Genomic DNA, 19,915 nt, shown 5'->3' with positions numbered 1-19,915 from the left:
CACCACCTCCAAGTTCCCCTCCAAGTCATACACCATCCTGACTTGGAAATATATTGCCGTTTCTTCATCGTCGCTGGGTCAAAATCCTGGAACTCCCTCCCTAATAGCACTGTGGGAGCACCTTCACCACACAGACTGCAGTGGTTCAAGAAGGCGGCTCCCCGCCACCTTCTCAAGGGCAATTAAGGATGGGCAATAAATGCTGGCCTTGCTAGCGATACCCACATCCTGAGAATAAATAAAGAAAATGGCCCTGAAATTAGGATCGGGTGCTTGCCACGCGTGCAAGCCCCCGATGTGCACTCACCCTGCGCGCCGACATCTGAAGCCCGGGCCTGCTTGCATTTCCTGTCACTAGCCCGGTTCAGATGTCGGCGCGCTGTGCTTACCTGATCCAGCGGCGTAGTTAGTGCGATGTGCCGGCTGGGATCAGGTGAGCACTGTGTAGCCAATCAGTGGAGGGGAAACTCATTCATGAGTTTGACAGTAAGAGCTGTCAAACTCATGAAAAGTATGGGCTGCCAAAACACTACTTTAACTTTAAATAAAATTTTAAAAACATCCCACTGATTATATTAACTATAAATAAGTTTTAAAAAATGTTTTAAACAATTAATCAATTTTTTGAAAAAAATAAATTTTTAAAAAATAGAGTCTAAAACGAAACTTACTATCCTGTAAATTCTTTAAAAATAACAAACCTGTGGAAAAAAAAATTCTACATTGTACTAAAAGCCCACTTAACTGAAAAACTAAATACTTACGTCTGGTTTTTCCACGCGTAAAGACCGGAGGCCTTTACACTCAGGCAACTCTGAAAAAAACAGGAATTTCACTGCGCACGTGCTGCCTGTGCAGTCGCGCACGCTCTGCCTTTTAACCCCTTGGGTCAGAGGACAGGAAATGCCGGTTTTCAGCACATGCGCTGTGCATGCTGAAAACCGGCAATTCCTCCGGGCACACGCGTGAGTACCCCGTCCGTACTCACGCGTTGTGCCCGGAATTACTGGGCCAATGTCCTTAGTTTCTTAGTAAATGTCCAAGTGTTAGCACCATATCCCAACGCCGGCGCCACTGTGCTTCTGAATATTTTGATCTTAGTTCACCTATAACAGGTATGCGTTCACTTGAGCACATAATCTAGGCTGACTCTTCTGCGCAACAGTGAAGGAGCATTGTATTGTGGGAGATGCCATCTTTTGGATGAGATGTTAAACCTGCCTGTTAAAGCTGGATGTAAAAGACCCATGGCACTATTCAAAGAAGAGCAAAAAGTTCTCTTCATGACTTGGCCCACACCCCTCCTTTAACCAACATTACCAAAAAGTCCCCTATCACATATATATATATTATAATTAATTTTTTATTTTTAATCCACACTTTCATCTGGCCTTTTTTCTTCCCTCCCACATGGCAGCTGTCCATCATTCTGCCAGCGCCATTCACACTTCATCTTGAGCCAGCCCTTGTCCCTTTCCTGTCCCACCACCACCTCCTCTGGCCTTCAATATCTCTCAATGGCCCAGAAATTTGGGTCGGGGGCTTCCCGCGGGTGCAAGCCCCCCGACCTGCACTTACCTAGCGCGCCGGCAGTTGAGCTGTAGGGCCCCTGTGGAATTCCGATCCGGGGCCTGGCCCAACTGCCGGCGCGCAGTGCTTGCGTGTCCCAGGGGCGCAGTTAGTTCAGAGCGCCCCCTGGGATCACTTGGGTCATGGGCAGCCAATCGGAGCAGGGAATGCTCCATTCATAAGTCTTGACAGGAAGTGCTGTCAAGACTTATAAATACTACTGCCCCAAAATAGCAGTAAACCTTCAAATAAATTTTTAAACAAACACATTTTTTAAATAAACTATAAATTACATTAAATAACTATTTTAAACAATAATTTAAATTTTTGAAAAAAATAATTTTATTTTCTAACGGGGCTAAAAATAAACTTACCTTGCTTTAAAGTATTTAAAAATAATAAACCTGTGGAAAAAATGTTTTAATTTTTATTAATTGACCACTTACCTTGTAAAAAGCAGGCCTTACGCCTTACGCTTGCTTTTTACATTTCTAAATTCTAAAGACTTACCCTCATGGAAAAACCTGTAAAAAAAACGTAAGTTCAAAGCGCATGCGCAGACTCCCCCGCGCACGCGTTCGACCTCTGAACCCCTGCTTTCAGAGGAACGGAAGTGCCGGTTTCCCGCGCATGCGCAGCGCGTGCAGGAAACTGGCACTTCCATCGGGCCCACGGGTGAGTACCCCGTGCGTACTCACCCGTAGAGACCCGAATTTCTGGGCCAATAATGTCTCTTTATCTCTCCTGCTTTCTATCCTATCACTGACCTTCCCTTTTGTTCTTTCATCCCCTCCCCCTTTTCCCAGCCCCCAACTTGCTTTAAAATCTGTTCCCTTTCCTGCTTTTTTCCAGTTCTGACGAAGGGTCTTTGACCTGAAACGTTGACTCTGTTTCTCTCTCCACGGATGCTGCCCTGGCCTGCTGAGTTTTTCCAGCGTTTTCTGTTGTTATTTCGGATTTCCAGCATCCGCAGTATTTTGCTATCGTTTTACCAAAAAGAGCTTTGTTTGGTCATTCATTCACGTGCTGTTTGTGCAGTGCGAAGATTGGCTGCAGCATTTCCTATGTAACAACAGTGCCCGCACATCAAAAAAATAGTCAGTTGGTTGTAAAATACTTTGGAATGTCTTGCGGATGTGAGAGGTGCTACATAAATGCAAGATCTTTCTTTCTGAGATGCCATTTTTAAGTGTTAAGCACTAACACCATTGGGAGAGAATTCCTCTGCTGTTTATAGTCAAATTATAAGCAAGTGAATAAAGAAAACTTTTGAGATTTTTTTACAAAGTGCGAAGTGAAATTACCTCCCCCCTCCATATTGGCATGTTCTCCATGATCTCACTTACGGTCATTGATTTTATTGTCACGTTCTACCCTTTGCGCATTCTGTCTGCAGTCCCAGTTCATTCCAGCTCAGACCCACTTCATTTTTGACCTGATGGATGACTCCTTTTGTGACTAATTCTGACCCATCTCTCCCATTTAATTTGCATTACTTGTAAGCCCGAACAAGTGCACTTCATTCTTGTTCTGTTTGCTGCTTCAGGTTTTAGTGACACACCAAAGGACGTAAAAGGACGGGAGTCTTTTCGTTCCAGCTGTCAGTTTGCCTGTTATTGATTGTTTTGAGGAGGTCTGCAAAGCTCGAGACCAAATAATGTTTCCGAATCAAAAGCAGGAGTCTGGAGATCACACAACGAGAACTAAGATTGATCTGTGGCTGTCTCCATTTTGTTCCCAGTTTTTGAGCAATGTTTTCATGTCAAGTGGTGTTTGCTGTGCTTCTGTTTGTTTTATAGAAGCATAGAAACTTACAGCACAGAAGGAGGCCATTCGGCCCGTCGTGCCTGTGCCGGCTCTTTGAAAGAGCCGTCGCGCTCAGTCCCACTCCCCCTGCTGTTTGTCCGTAACCCTGTCAGTTCCTCATCCTCCAGAACCCGTCCAACTCCCTTTTAAAATCATTGATGGAATCAGCTTCCGCCACCTTTTCAGGTCGAGCGTTCCGGACCCCAAAAATCTCTGAGTGAAAAGATTTCTCCTCAGCTCCCCTCCAGATCTTTTCCCAATGATTTTGAATCTGCGACCTTTAGTTATTGCCCCACTCACCAGAGGGAATAGATTTTCTCTATTTACTCTTATCAAAACCGCTCATCATTTTGAAAACTTCTATGACCAGGCTGATACCTGGGATGGCAGGAATGACGTATGAGGAGAGATTGTGTCGATTGGGCTTATACTCGCTGGAGTTTAGAAGATTGAGAGGGGATCTCATCGAAACCTATAAAGTTCTGTCAGGCCTGGACAGACTAGATGCAGGAAGGATGTTCCCGATGGCCGGGGAGTCCAGAACCAGGGGTCACAGTCTAAGGATAAGGGATAAGCCATTTAGGAATGAAATGAGGAGGAACTTCTTCACCCAGAGAGTGGTGAACCTGTGGAATTCTCTGCCACAGAGGGCGGTGGAGGCCAGTTCATTAAATATATTCAAGAAAGAGTTGGATATATTTCTTGAGGCTAAAGGAATCAAGGGATATGGGGAGAAGGCAGGGACAGGGGACTGAATTTGGATGATCAGCCATGATCTCATTGAATGGCGGAGCAGGCTCGAAGGGCCGAATGGCCTACTCCTGCTCCTATCTTCTATGTTTCTCTGTTTCTATGAGGTCACCTCTTAACCTTCTCTGTCCCATCTTTTCCAACCTCTCCTTTACTGGCCAGATGTCCCATCTCACTCCTCTCTCCTGATAGGCAATAGACCTGCAATGTTCCCAAAATAAAATCAGCACTTTCTTTAAGCCCATAGAATTTTTTTATTGTTCTGATGTTTCCCTGAGGAATACTATTATTATATCAGTGTGTAGTCCTGCTTCTCATAACTATTGTTTGGTCTGGTGACTTGTTGAGGCAAGTTGGGCCTTTCTACGTTAAAGGTGCTATATAAATGCATGTTGTGGTTGTTGTTGTTTCATTTTGCTTGGTCCCTGAAATGACACTGTGGGATGGTAGGGTAGGAATGGTCAATGTGTTTGTCTGGAATTCCTCCACTTCATTTTAACGGAGACCTAAGCCATATAAATGGGTTAACGCCTCTGCTCAAATAGGGAAGAGAGGAATTTCAACAAAGGCATCGAGTGGACCTAGGCTTGTTGTTGTTTTGTATGACGGGAAAAGCTTATAACGGGATGTCTAGTTTGGCTCTCCATTCGATGGCCTCCTGAGATGCCGAGTGGAGAAATGAGGTGCCTCCCACAACAGATCTCAGTAGGCAGGTTGATGTGATGTGTTCCATGGTCTGGGACCCATGCCACAGTCCCACTTCGGGTCGGCCCTCATCTTCCACTTGTGGAGGAGGTGGCAGCATCGTCCGTGCCCTGTGCGGATTGGGTTGAGCGCTGCCCACTGTCTTCGAGGGAGGTCCGAGCCAGGGACCTCTGCTGTTGGCACAGTGATGAGGCGTCGGTTCTTTATTTTGCATGCGTCCGTCCATCTGGATAGTGGGCCGATACCAGCTGCATGAATATTGGCCGCTGTTTCCCAGAACGGCCGACACAATTTTAAGCGCTTTCGTGGTGGGTTTTTCAAGTCTTAGTGAATGGGAATGTCAACGTTGCTCATGGTTCTTTCCATCTCACGGAGCGCGGTGGTGTCACGGCGAATGGCAGGCGGGGCGATATGGGACAGCACCGGGAGCCACTCAGTTGGCGTGGACTTGAGCGTCCCTGACACCGTCCTCATGACGGCGTTTAGCTGCACGTCCACCAATGCCAGTGCCACACCGCGACATTTCACCGCCTTAATTTTTATCATTCCCTATTTCAGAAAAGTAACACAATCAGCGTTGAGTGTCAACTACTTTTTAGTGGTGACAGAGGTTCTCATACAACACTCGTACACCCTGACCTACTAAATAATAAACATCTTTACATAATCTCCTTCCAAAGAGAGAAACGCTGTCTGGAACATGTCCCACACTACAACACACCAGTTACATGTTTGACAAAGATACAGAGGGTTTATTGTATTTGTTCTTCCACTAGATAATGGCGTTTTGTGAAACAAGACAATCAAGTATAAACATTCCAAATTAGTAAGTGACATATTTCTCCTTATCAGAAAGCACCCTTTGCTGAATAACATTTGGCTGCTTCATCCCTCTAAGTAAATTATTTTGCCTTGACAACATTTTGGTCCATAGAAAATACAATTTGAACGCCAAGCTAAAATATGTTGGAGCCAAGCCATTTGAATTGTCAAAGGCCACCATGAGTCAACGCGCTGATGGGAATTCAGTGAGCAGTTTTAGGCACCATCTCAAAATGTAGAACGGCTAATCCATGGCTGGGGAAAATTGGGCCCTGATACTTTGAAACATTGCGCAACATAGAAAATAATGGACATGGCCACATCGTGAGGGCATAATGAAATCTTGATCTAAAACTATACCCTGTGTGCTTGTGTCCCAAATCAGTGAGTATGAATTGAGATTTTAAAGCTTAATGACAATGGCCGGTATTTTCTGATCGCAGGCCTCCCACGGGCAGAGGGCTGCGATCTGGAAAAATCTACTCCCTTACCTGAGGGCTCCCGGGACGCACACGCTTCCGCTCCTGGGCCTCTCCAAACTCCCAAGTGCGCAGGGCCCACGTATCCCAGAGGCGCAGGTAGTTTGCAGCGTCCCTGGGATCACGTGGGCCATGAGGAGCCAATCACAGAAGGGAATCTCCCTTCATACATTTGACAGGAAGACCTGTCAAATATATGAATGGAGAGCACCTCAAAAATACTGTAAAACATTAAATAATTTTTTTTTTTAAATCACCTTTTTAAAATGACTTGAAGTTACAATAAATTAAGTATTTTAATCAAAAATTTAATTTTTTGAAAAAAATAATTAAAGTTTTTTACGGGGCTAAAAATAAACTTACCTTTTTTAAAGTATTTTTAAATGATAAATCAGTGAAAAATTAAAAAAAAAACTTTTTTCAACTCTTATCCTGATAAAAGCAGGCCTTACTCCTGCTTTTATCAGGCGTAAGAATTGTAAGGGTTTTCTGCGGGCGGAGGGTCTCCAAAAAGCGGAACTATCTGCCCGCAGAGGCCCTTCTCCAGGGCAGCCGGAGGATCTGTCGAGACCATTCTTGACAGATCGGAAATACCGGTTTTCAGCGCGTGCGCTGTGCATGCCTGAAACCGGCATTTCCGATGTCCCTACGGATGGGTACACGGCCCATACCCAACCGCAGGGATCGGAATATCCGGGCCATTGTCTAATGTGCTGTGGTTGGGTTTTGGCCATCATTAGCAAACATTAACTGGTGCATTGCAGATTGTATGTTTTTCCGTTTAAGGGCAATTGGCTCTGTGACTAATTATGGCCCATTACAATATAATTCTGACCTTTTACAATGTATATTGTGAATGCTAATAGATTTCCTATGGTGTTGGTTTAGGGCAGTTTGGAGTCTGGAGCATGGTTGTGATGTTATTGGTGCAAGCCAGGCCCCATCCCTTTAAGGCCACTGCTCAAGCACTCCCCGAATATTCCAGGTAATCGTGTCAACTTGTAAACTTGTGAGGTCACTCAGAGGGCAATTGCAAATCCTTGTACTGTAGTTAGAAGGGCCCCGGTTTTTTTGAAATGACTATTTCTTTCTCTTTCTTTTTAAAATTGGTTTGTATCTGTAACAAAGTGTGAAGTGTTACGCCTGGAGCCACGTTTCCCCTTTGAGCGGTGGGGCCGTGCGGCACTCCAGGGGTCCCGTGCGACCGGTGTGCCGGCTTTTAAACTGGAAAAAAAAACGCGCATACCCGTAATTTTGAATGGGCCGCGCAGCCCGTTATAGGTGCCGCGTGACCCATTCAAAAAAATGACAGGGAGCATTGGTCTGGAGAGTGACATCTAGAATGTAACAGAGGCACACTAGACCTGGATTTCCACATTTATCTGCACACGCGCTGACTCCAGAAGTTGCTGCCACACAGAGGAGCAATGATAGCGAAAGCTGACAGTTTCACCATCATGACCACTGCAAAATCCAGACCATTGTATATATATACTTTTCTATATATATTTTAAAATATATTTATAAGGTATATGACGTAAGAAAACTATTAGGCACTTGGGCTAAGCGTTAAACAAAGCTTTAATCAACTGTTTTTCAACATGGAAATCTAGTTGTCCTTCACTAGTTCCTGTTAAAGAATGTCGTGAGCAAGCTGGGCCCATGCCCGAGTATTTATACTCTCCCTGGACAGCGCCACCAGCAGGCCGCCCAGTATTATTTCATAAGTCATTTCCACATGAATGACAAGATTCACAGAATCACAGAATCACAGAAACCCCACAGTGCAGATAGAGGCCATTTTGGCCCATCGAGCCTGCACCGACACATATCCCACCTGATCCCCATAACCCCTACACCAACACATATCCCACCCTATCCCCGTAACCCCACGTATTTAATCCCCCTAACACTAAGGGTCAATTTATCATAGCCAATCAATCTAACCTGCACATCTTTGGACTGTGGGAGGAAACCGGAGCACCCGGAGGAAACCCGCGCAAACACGGGGAGAATGTGCAAACTCCACACAGACAGTCGCCCGAGGCTGGATTCGAACCCGGGTCCCTGGCGCTGTGAGGCAACAGTGCTAACCACTATGCCACCGTGCTGCCCATGTCAGTATATAAATATATTAAAAAGCATGTATATTTTATATATATATATATATTTCTCACTTGTTCCTTTCCTTGTGATTATAATTTGATGCATTTTTCCCCAGTCTTGTGGAATTGAATTCATAGATAATAGAAATTTACAGCACAGAAGGAGGCCATTCGGCCCATTGTGTCTGCGCCGGCCGAAAAAGAGCTCTCCAGCCTAATCCCACTGTCCAGCTCTTGGTCCGTAGCCCTGTAGGTTACGGCTCTTCAAGTGCATAGCCAAGTACTTTTTAAATGTGATGAGGGTTTCTGCCTCTACCACCCTTTCAGGCAGTGAGTTCCAGACCCCCACCACCCTCTGGGTGAAAACATTTCTCCTCAACTCCCCTCTAATCCTTCTACCAATTACTTTAAATCTATGCCCCCTGGTTATTGACCTCTCTGCTAAGGGAAATGGGTCCTTCCTATCCACACTATCTTGGCCCCTCATAATTTTATACACCAGTAAGTTATTTAATTCTATTTATAAAAAGTTGGAGCGTCTCCATGGAAGGTGAAGATTGGATCTGGTACAAGGTAGATTAATTTGATTTACTGACACTCCCTCCAGGTAATATTACCGCAGCCTTGCGGAGAGTTGGCACCTCAGCTTCATTCCGGCTCAGGCATTGCAGGATATTGGGAATGACCGTTGCCAATATAATCGCACAAACCCTGACCACATCTGTACGACATTCTGCTCTCGCCGTCATTTTAAGGGCGGTGAGGAGGCAGAGGAACGTTGCATGAAAAGTGTGAAGCATTCGCCTTCTGATGTTACTCACGCTACTTTCCAGGCTATGGTGCTTTGATTCGGTCCGCTCAATTTATTCCCCTTCGTAGGAAATGCTGCAAATGGTCAGCAGAGTCCTGACGAAGGGTCACCGACCTGAAACGTTGGGCCAGAAATTCGGGTCGGGGGCTTCCCGCGGGTGCAAGCCCCCGACCTGCACTTACCTAGCGCGCCGGCCGTTGTGCTGTGGGTCCCCATGGGATTCTGATCCTGGGCCTCCTCCAGCTGCCGGCGCACAGTGCTTGCGTATCCCAGGGGCGCAGTTAGTTCGAAGTGTCCCCTGGGATCACGTGGGCCATGGAGAGCCAATCGAAGCAGGGAATCTCTATTCATAGGGTAGACTGGTCCTGTGTCACAGGGTAGACAGGAAGACCTGTCAAATCTATGAATAGAAATCGGCCCAAAACCTAGCTAAAACTTCAAATAATTTTTTTTTTTTTAAATCACATTTTTAAAATAACTATAAATGACATAAAATAACTATTTTAAACAATAACTTAAATTTTTGAAAAAATTAATTACAGTTTTTAACGGGGCTAAAAATAAACTTACCTTTCTTTAAAGTATTTAAAAATAATAAACCTGTGGAAAAAATGTTTTAATTTTACTTAATTCACCACTTACCTTGTTAAAAGCAGGCCTTGCGACTGCTTTTTAAAAGCGTAGCTGCAGGAGACTTACCCTCCCGGAGAAACCTGGAAAAAAAAACGGAAGTTCCAGGCGCACGCGCTGCCTCTCCGGCGCACGGGTTCGACCTGTGAACCCCTTCCTTTAAGGGAACGGAAATTCCGGTTTCCCGCGCATGCGCAGTGCGTGCACGAAACCGGCACTTTCGTTGGGCCTACGCGTGAGTACCCAGCGCGTACTCACCCGTGGGGACCCGAATTTCTGGCCCTTTAACTCTTGTTTCTCTCTCCACAGATGCTGCCCGACCCGCTGGGTACTTCCAACATGTTCCGTTTTTATTTCCGATTTCCAGCATCCGCAGCATTTTACTTTTATTTTCCTTGTTAGTGTTATCACATTGGTATCCCTGTAGTAGAGGATACTTTTCACTTTGTATCTTGCTGTGAACAATCCTGAAAAGTTGAACTAAGTTTAGTTATAAAGGCAGAACAAGGTTTGGAATCCATTGTACCCGTTACTCATTGCTTGATTTACTCTCTTCACCCCATCCCCCCTCCTGTTGCTCCATATTTTCTCCCTCTTAATTCACCCACTTACAGTGATTATTTTATCAGTTAGAAGCGTAGGGGATGGTCTGAACTGTGGATATCACCACAGACACCACACTATCAACACCACTGCCCGACTGACCTGCAGGGGTGCGATTTATTCATGTCAGAAGGATGTCAAGTGTCAGTCGTGGCTCAATGGGTGGCACTCTCACCTCTGAGTCACCAGGCCGTGGGTTCGCAGTCCCACTCTAGAGACCTGAGCACAAAATCTAGTCTGATACTCCCAGTGCCGCACTGTCAGCTGTGCCGTCTTTCAGATGAGGGGTAAAACTGAGGCCCCCGTCTGCCCTCTCAGGTGGACGTGAAAGATCCCGCGGCTCTATTTCGAAAAGGAGCAGGGGAGTTCTCCCCCTGGTGTCCTGGCCAAAATCTATCCCTCAACTAACTGAAAAACAGATGATCTGGTCCCGTATGTCACTGCTGTTTGTGACAACTTGCTGCGCTCAAATTTGTTGCCGCGTTTCCTACATTACAACAGTGACGACACTTCAAAAGTAATTCAGTGGATGTAAAGTGCTTTACCCTGTCCGGAGGTGGTGAAAGGCGCTGTTTAACTGCTGGTCGTTCTTTCTTATTTCAGTCTCTTGCCTCACAGCGAGGCTTGACGAAAGGTTCTCTGCGAAAGCATCGCCGTCAACAACAACTTGCATTTATATAGCGCCTTTAACGTAGTGAAACGTCCCAAGACGCTTCACAGGAGCGATTATCAGACAATATTTGACACCGCAGAGACTGGGATTTGACACCAGTGAAGATTGGGATTCAATGCCGCGTTGTTTTAATTCTACCGTTGCAGCACCAGCTGCCAGTATACAGTCAATTAATAGAAATCAAACATACACTTATGTACTCAGTTATTAGAAAGGACACAAACATTGGTCAAAAGCCAAACATATTTCAAACATTTACTTCAAAGAGTTCTAACTGGGTAAACCGTGAACACAGCAACACTTATCAATGAAGTGACAAAGTGTTGTACGCACTCCTGAAAGTATTTTAAGTACCTGACTTTGTAACATGCCCGATCTAATCCTCGGGTATATTACTCACTAATTATTGCACTACATGTTCATTATCCCTTAAATGTGGTTTCACTTATTTCAAAAATGCCTCAGACGGGCAGGCGGCTTTTCTTAAATTACCGTTGGCAGATCTATGCTCAATGCACTCGTAAGACATTCCCTTTGTCTGCCATTTTTAGCGGGGCGTAAGCCCATTTGAACTAAATGGGTTAATGCTTGTGTTATGATAGCGGACAGAGGAACACCGCGAGAGCGTGTTAAGCATTCATTTGCAGCTAATCACTGACGTAAGGAAACTACTAGGCACTTGGTCTAAGCGTTAAACAAAGCTTTAATCAACTGTTTTACAACATGGAGGTCTAGTTGTGTCCTTCACTAGTTCCTGTTAAGAATGTCCTGCGCAAGCTGGGCCCGTGCCCGAGTATTTATACTCTCCCTGGACAGCGCCACCTGCAGGCCACTCAGTATTATTTCATAAGTCTTTCTTTCATGAATGACTGATTTTTGTCAATCACTCAGAGTATTTTCGAGCGTATTGCTTTTATTACCTGTCCCCTATTGCGCATTTAACTGCCTTTCCTTTCCCTTCACCATTCTTTTGAAAAGTTGATGGGCCAGATCTTGCTGGAGTGGGGCATTTCGCGGCGTGTGCCATTAGTTAGGTTTTTCTCACCACCCATCAGCTCACAATTGTTTTTGCACCCTAACTTGCTGGAAGTGCAAGCGGATAACAGTACAGTGAAGGCAACGGGGCATCTGGGACCTTAGTGAGCGATGGAACCAACAGTTTATCTCCTTAATCAATGAGATTTAAGGATTGAGAAAGAAGCAGAGGAGCGACGGAAAAGGAAATCGGGTGAATTGGAGTCAAATCAGGTACAGAAAGAGAAAGAAAGATCGGATTAAGAGAGAGAGAAAAAAAGACAGAAAGGAAAAGTAAGAAAAAAAGTAGAACATTTAAATTTAATTTTTTTTTAGATCTCTAACAACAATTTACTACAGGCAGGAATGAGACTGAGCAGTTTAAATTGTTCTCTTTCTGGGCCAGAGAGGTTGATTGGCATTGCATTAACAATTATCACCTCGTTAAAAGGGTTTCACAGACTTAGCCTTCTGCGGCCAGTTTCATGGGCAATTAACGTGCAAATGCAGGGAGTTGTTAAAAATAACGGGCAGGCCGTTTGCGCGAAGCAAATGGCGGAGCGGCGCAAAGCGACCAGCAAGTTCTGGAGATTTGCAACTCATGGCATATCTCTTCATCCCCTGATCGCGCCGGTCGATTTGCACGTTAATAACGGCGTGCGTCGTTAACAAGCCGTTGTCATCCCAGCAAGATCTGGCCCATTGTTGCGGCTCGTACCGCGAAGGACAAACAGATGCATCGGAGAAAAACAGAAGCGCAGTCCCTTTGATTACTCTAAAAGGCTGATTACAGTTGACATGCTTCTATCAGTATAAACATTGCAGCAGCTAACAGAACAAAGGGGCGACATGATCAACCACAAAAGTTTAATTAGCCACTGTTTCGAATTAATAATTGCCATTTTAACGCTGAAAGAGGGATTGCTGTAGTATTTAATCCTCGGAGCAATACGGTTCATTCCCCATTACACCCCACCATGTGAAACCTTCAATAGATCTATTTACAATGCTGGAAAATTGGTCGGAGTTCTTTGGTGATCTTTCAACTATAGCTGACCTCAGCAGAGACTAAGTGCCTCATCTTTGCGTCAGATATTAATATTAGTTATTTGCGCCGTGTAGAAGGCAGCAGATGTTGGGGTTTTTCCTTGCGACTGATAGCATCAGTGTGTGCAATCTACTATTTAAATTGTCATCTTGCATTTGTTCACTAATTAACTGATGCCAAAATCTCATAACAAATCAATGCAGGCTGAATGCACAGAAGTGTCCCTTGCTGCATGCCCCCAGAGGATTGCCATTGCAAGTTGGAGCCTGCATCCTCCTTTGTTTTTGTATTTTCCTTCAAGGTTTTAATGGTCTCGGCCCTCCCCAGACCGCGCCTTCCCCTTCTTCCCCCCCCGCCCCCCCGCCACCCCTTCCATGAAATGAGTTGTTCAGCGCATCGAGGGACCTGATGCTTTGGCACGTTACTCGACAGACATTAAAATTTGATCTATCATCTGTCGCGCTGGTCTGTCAGCTCTGCAGAGCTCTCGGCTAACTGCCGCTCAGCATTCGTCTCTTTAAATGTCCTTTCCCCAATGTCTGTTGCAGTCACTACGAACAGGATCGGAATGCGCTGCGGAGGAAGGAATGGGAAAGACGGAACCAGGAAGTCCAGCAAGATGAGGATCTGTTTGCTTCAAGTTTTAATCTATTCAGTGAACCCTACAAGGTAGCCTGGTCCAAATGCGTTAAAAAGTTAATTCAGCTAAACTTTGGTGTTATATCTAGAGGTGGTTGGCTGTTTCTTACTGTTAGCACGTTTGCACATTAAGAACAGACAAGTTATAGTCATAGAATTTTAAAACTCTGATTTGCTTTGAATCACGCCATTAATTAATCAATTTGCAGTAATTACTATTAAATTTGGGCAATGCCATTTACAATTCCCACATCTACAGTTCCCAAATTTAGCTAAGTTATGATTTTACAAGATCAGCTTCGAATAAAATTCCCTTTTGATGACCAAATTTGCGACATTTTTCAATTGGAGCGAGAACCAGGAAAAGGAGATTCGAGGAAGCGAGACCCTCATGGTCCCAGCTCTGAAGTAGATGAACGAGCAGACAGGTCAGGGCGGGGCGTCCAAGCATGTCAAGCCTCTTTAGGTGCAAGCCATATTTTCTTCCTAGCTGCCGCACAGAGGGAAAACAATTGTATTTAAAGAAGGGCGTCGACTAATTTAACGGCTTCACTTGCAGATGAGAGGGATAAACTGCGGAGTGGGTGTGTAAAAAAGCTAGTGTCCTGCCTGTCCTCCCCATATTGATACTTCAAGAGAAAGATAATGTGGCTGCCAATGTTGATCAGTGTCTGAAGTTGTAAGCAATATTTTTTGACGTTAAGATCTTATGAGCAAGGTCTACCTTCGAGGGCGGGGGAGAGTTGTAGCAAAGCGAAGAGGTGGGGTGGGGAGGAGGGGGGGTGGTGGAATGAATATCAGGGACACCCAGAGTGCAGATCTACCCCAGCATCTGCCTATCACACTTTGTGGCCAGAAGCAAGCATCTCAAAACTGATGGGAGGTGTGGGGGGGGTGTCAAGGTTCTGCAGGGAACCAATGTATTGGCCCTTGTATTGGAGGCTACAAAAAAGGAGCCCCTTTGCACCGACGGAAATGGCATTCTTACTGCCGTAGGAAGGTGAAGGTCTGGAAGTGCAACAAGAAATAATAAAAAAAATCATCTTTTACATTTAGATCAACTTGCCTGGCTGGTGCAGGGTAGTTATTTACCTGCTCCTACCAGTCGTCAACCAAAAAGGCCAAATAGTAGCTTTAGTGTGCGTGTAACAAGGTGTCCAATTTTCCTGAAGGCAGGCGTTTAACTGCTAAAAGCAAAGTGTAGTTACATGTCCATCATCTGAAAGCCCGAACCAATCTTTTCTGATTTCAATGCTATCTAGCCCTGTTATCCAGATCTAAGATGCTGTATTCCTTGTAAGTGGATAAGTAGCACTGCGAACCAATTTTTACAATGTGCCTGTGTTATTTGCAGCGCAGATCTTCAGAGCTTTTTTGATCAATAGAAAGAAAGTAGTAAAAATGGCACTTTATTGATTGCAATACAACAGTGATACCATACGTCTCAGAGCCGATAAATACACACATTTACAAATTTATTTTAAGTTGTTTCTTTCCAACAAGTACAATTTATGTTTCTTTCCAACAAGTACAATTTATGCAGCCAAAGAAAGCGTTTAATGTTTAACCCCCGTCTCCCAAGCCTTAGCGGTATTATTCCCACACTTAAAAGAGGTAGAGGAAATAAAAAATCAAAGGCTGGTTCACTGGGCGTTTATTCTGCTGCCTTTTTAGTAAGCAATCTTCAAAGGGAATTTTGCTTTTGGCAACTATCCAGAGGGCTAAATGAATGACCTTCGAAGGATTGGGTTGACATCCTCTGGCATTATCAGTAACATGGCAGAAATGGGATGCCTAGCCCAGGATAGTCTGTTTCTAACAGCGAGTTGGCCAATCGCAAATTCACTTTTTTATTTGGTCTCAGGCTGCGGGCGATGCCTGCTGTGCTTTATTTACCGCCCATCCACGGTAGAGGGGGGTCCTTCTCCAACGTAGCGGTTTGTTTTACTGGCTGAGTGGCTTGTTTGGTCACTTCACAGGGCATGAAGAGTCAACGGCGCCCTGCGGAACTGGAGTCACGTGTGCGCCAGAACGGGCAGGGGTGGCATCATTCCCCCTTCCCTGATGGGCATTGGTGAACCCATTGGGATTTTATGACCACCCCATACCTCACAAATGATCAGATTTATAGATTTTTGGATTATTCATTCAATTCCGTAACCATTGCAAAATATGCAAAAAAAAACAAGCAAACTCGCTTGAAGTCGTGTGATGAAGAAATGATTCCTGGTCAGGATAGCTGTGCCAGGATCCAATGTAATACAAGGATTTCTCTTTGTGCTTTTAAAATAATTATTGTTTAGTTTTGTATGCCGTCTAATTTCTTTCAGACCAGCAAGGGTGATGCTCTTTCCAACCGTGTACAGAGTACGTTAGGGAACTATGACGAAATGAAGGATCTGTTAACGAACCGCTCGAACCAGAGTCATCTTGTGGGGATCCCCAAGTCTTTGATTCCACAGACTCCTGTCGAGAAAATGGAGCAGAGTTTCTTCACTGAGCCGAGAACCAAAATGGCGCCGTCCCACCAAAGCAGCAGTCATTCTTCGTCGTGCATGCCCCCACCTTCTTCCTCTTTGTCGCTGAGTTCGACCTTGTTACACGGACACCAGAGCAGCAAGAAATCTCGGGTGGACTGGCCTCGCAGTGGTCATGGCTCTGGGAGTGGATACAGTGTGCAATCTAATAGCCAGCTTAGCAATCAGCAGAGCCGAGGAAAGCATCCTGCCGCACACGAGCAAGCCCAGGACAGGTACAACGACCTATATAGCAATCAGACTGACCTGCACAAAGGCGATCACCAGGCTGGCGTGGACGAATGCGCTAAGTCGCTGTCATCCAGCCCCAATACTACTTCACGTTCCAAAAGACACAGCCACTCCAAGCCCGCTAGTGGAGATCATTCCTATAAAGACAGCTGCCACGTAAGGTCACCTGTTGACAGTGACGTTGCTTCTCATGCTTGCGGCTCCCCGGCCCCTTCGACATCCCTGATACCTGGTAGCGGTGCGCTCTCCGCTCAGAACTTCCCTCCAGGACTTCATTCCAAGTCAAGCATGGTGCAACAGAAGCCCACGGCTTACGTGAGACCCATGGACGGGCAAGACCAAGCCCCTATCGAGTCGCCTGAGCTGAAGCCACTAATGGAAATCGAGGATGCTTTCAGCAGCCAGTCTTTTGGAAGCCTCCTGGACGGAAAGCCTAGCACAGCAAGTGCTAAGTGCAAGTTGCCAAAGCTGACAATCCCTCAACCTGGCGAGGTAAGTGGATGCCTCAATATTTTCAAATCTAAGAAAATAAGCCGTGCAGGTGAAAGCAGAACCTTAGCCCCACATGATGAAATAGAAACAGAAAATGCTGGAAATGCTCAGCAGGTGTGGAAAGAGAAGCAAAGTTAACGTTTCAGGCTGATGACCATTCGTCAGAACTGGAAACGGTTAGAGATGTAACAGGTTTTTAAGCAGGTGCGGGGGCAGGGCGAGGGGGTGAAGGGAGGAAAGAACAAAAGGGACGGTCTGTGATAGGGTGGAAGGCAGGAGAGATTAAATGACAAAAGGGATGATTGTACAAAGCAAAAGGAGATGGGAATGGGATAAGTAAAGAAACAAAAGATGGGTCTAGAAGAGGTGTAAATGGGAATAGCAGAATCATCAACAGCTACCATGTGAAAACATAGGGGCCGAGGTTATGGTCTGAAATTGTTGAACTTGATGTTGAGTCCAGAAGGCTGTAAAGTGCCTAATTGAAAGATGAGGTTCTGTTCCTCGAGCCCCACATTATGGTTTCTTTTAGAGCGGCAGATTATACTGTGATACAGTGAGGCCTGAGTTATATGCTGTGTATAGATGCATGGAAACATATTTGATGTCAGAAGTCAATCATGCTATATCTGAAATGGTTACAGCCAAGGATTATAAAGCTGAATGTGGAGTTGTGCTTAATGGACCCAAAATAGATTTTGTATCATTCGAGTTTACTTGAAAGCTCAGAGATTAATCGTAACTCGGTTTGGAACTGTTGAAAAATCATTTGTACCAAAGTCTATGAAACTTGCATGCTTGTGCTGATGCCATAGGAACAGGAGGAGGCCATTCAGCCCCTCAGGCCTGCTCCGCCATTCAATTAGATCATGGCCGATCTGCACCTGCCGTGGCTCAGTGGGTAGCGCCTTTGTCTCTGAGTCAAAAGGTTGTGGGTTCAAGTCCTACTCCAGAGACTTGAGCACAAAAATCCAGGCTGACACTCCAGTGCAGTGCTGAGGGAGTGCTGCACTGTCGGAGGGGCCGTCTTTCAGATAAGACATTAAACTGAGGCCCTGTCTGCTCTCTCGGGTGGATGTAAAAGATCCCGTGGCACTATTTCGGAGAAGAGCAGGGGAATTCTCCCCAGTGTCCTGGCCAATATTTATCACACAATCAACATCACGAAAAGCAGATTATCTGGTCATTATCATATTACTGTTTGTGGGAGCTTGCTGTGTGCAAATTGGCTGCCGCATTTCCTACATTACAACAGTGAATACACTCCAAAAGTACTTTGTTGGCTGTAAAGTGTTTTGGGACGTCCTGAGGTCGTGAAAGGTACTATATAAATGCAAGTCTTTCTTTGTTTTCCAACTCCATTGTCCTGCCTTTGCTCCATATCCCTTGATATCCTTACCTAACAAAAATTATAAGAAGTCGCACAACACCAGGTTATAGTCCAACAGCTTTATTTGAAATCACAAGCTTTCGGAGCACTGCTCCTTCATCAGGTGAAGTGGAGAGATGCATAAAGACACAGCTTATATAGTCAGAGAATCATGTCAGATGTTTACAGGTAATCTTTCTAACTGCCCTTTATCACACATCGGCAGAGAGATAATCACAGCAATCAAAGGTGTGAATGGTGTCCAAACAGGTCAGTCAGGAAAACATTACATCAAAGAACAATGAGGTGGGGTCACAAGGGGTCAAATATTGCAGATGCTGGGGTCTGTATGAAAAACAAAAAACCAGACAAAAAACATTTTTTTTTTGCTGGAAATCACAGCAGGTAACAATGAGTACACTTAAAAGGAACCATTGACAGTGAAATACTGGGAAATCCTGAGGATGTGAAAGGTAGTTTATAAATGCAATTCCTTTCTTCCGTTGGTAGTTTTCTAACTTTTCCAAGTCAAAAGCAGCAATGTTGGTGCAGACAACAATATCGAGCATGTTCATCTTTTTATTTTATCAAATATCTTTTTAGAAATTATTTTTAGAACACATGCTCCACTGCAGTGACTACTCTTCAAAAAGCACTTCATTGGCTGTAAAGCACCTTGGGACGTCCCGAGGTTGTGAAAGGCGCTATAGAAATGCATGTCCTTTCTTTGCTCTTTCTTTGACAAGAGAGCAGCTTCCAGATGATTGCAGTTAGCAGGTTACAAGCATCCCTGAATCAGGCTCCCGCTGGCAGACAACACCGAGAGTGCGAAGCACTAGATGGAAACAAACCAGCTCCTCCTGCTAAATTGTCAGCTGTTACACTTTGTTATAATGCCCCGATCCTTCAAAGCCAATTGCATGCAGGAAATCCCGGTCCAAAAAAAAACCTTGTGAAGAATCTTAATGCTTCTTTAACAGCTTTTGTCACTTGGGTAAAATTACGTGGAATGAGACAAGAGATCATAAAGTGACCTCTTCATATTAATAGATGACAGCGTGAGGCATGTTACAGAGCAGAAGTGCTCTTCCTTGAAATGTTTCAGCGATTTGGACCGAACGTTAATTCCACTGTTATGAGTCCTTGTTGTTGCCCTGAGTGTTGTGGTTTACATATTGACTGGTACAGTACTATATATCTCTGTGTAAGCGAAGCACCAACAATGCTTCACTGTCTGTAGCAGCTTGCTAGCCTCCTCAATTTTATTCCAGCCAAAAAAAATAGGACTTGGAACTCGTGATGGACGAGCTGTTGCCTCGGCAGTTACACCGCCCACTTGTGTAGTTACTTCACGTTTAGTGCCTTACTTTACATAACGTGGCGTGTCAGGCACTCTAATTCTACTGGTTCTAATTCACCGCTTTGAAATGGGCCTTAACATTCTCGAGCATTGTAAACATCAATGGCTCCATCGTAAACAGAAACATGTGTGACCGCTGCTTATTGGAGTGATCCTACTTTACAACACTGTCAGGGAATCAAAACTCCTTCCGTTTCCTGTTATTCATTTTGGGTAGGGCAGTATCATTGTGGATTCAGTGATTTATCATTATGTATTTCCAGCAATTTCTG

At 44.9% G+C, this 19,915-nt stretch overlaps 1 protein-coding gene across 5 annotated transcripts in view; it reads left to right on the top strand.

Moving 5' to 3' along the window:
• The window catches only part of aff2 (AF4/FMR2 family, member 2), a 648,034-nt gene that overhangs the window by 166,008 nt on the left and 462,111 nt on the right, over positions 1-19,915 (top strand). For 4 of the 5 annotated variants that reach the window (XM_086001958.1, XM_086001950.1, XM_086001941.1 and 1 more), the window contains 2 exons: positions 13,564-13,684; positions 15,958-16,914. In XM_086001958.1, the coding sequence (XP_085858084.1) occupies positions 13,564-13,684; positions 15,958-16,914 (1,078 nt within the window). The remainder of the gene's footprint in view (positions 1-13,563; positions 13,685-15,957; positions 16,915-19,915) is intronic. The other variant, XM_086001966.1, reaches the window with a different exon arrangement.

Source organism: Somniosus microcephalus, chromosome 1 (assembly GCF_052327205.1).
Source record: "Somniosus microcephalus isolate GS21.2 chromosome 1, FLI_Smic_1.0, whole genome shotgun sequence".
Taxonomy (NCBI): Eukaryota; Metazoa; Chordata; class Chondrichthyes; order Squaliformes; family Somniosidae; genus Somniosus; species Somniosus microcephalus.
This window is presented reverse-complemented; position numbering and strand designations above follow the sequence as displayed.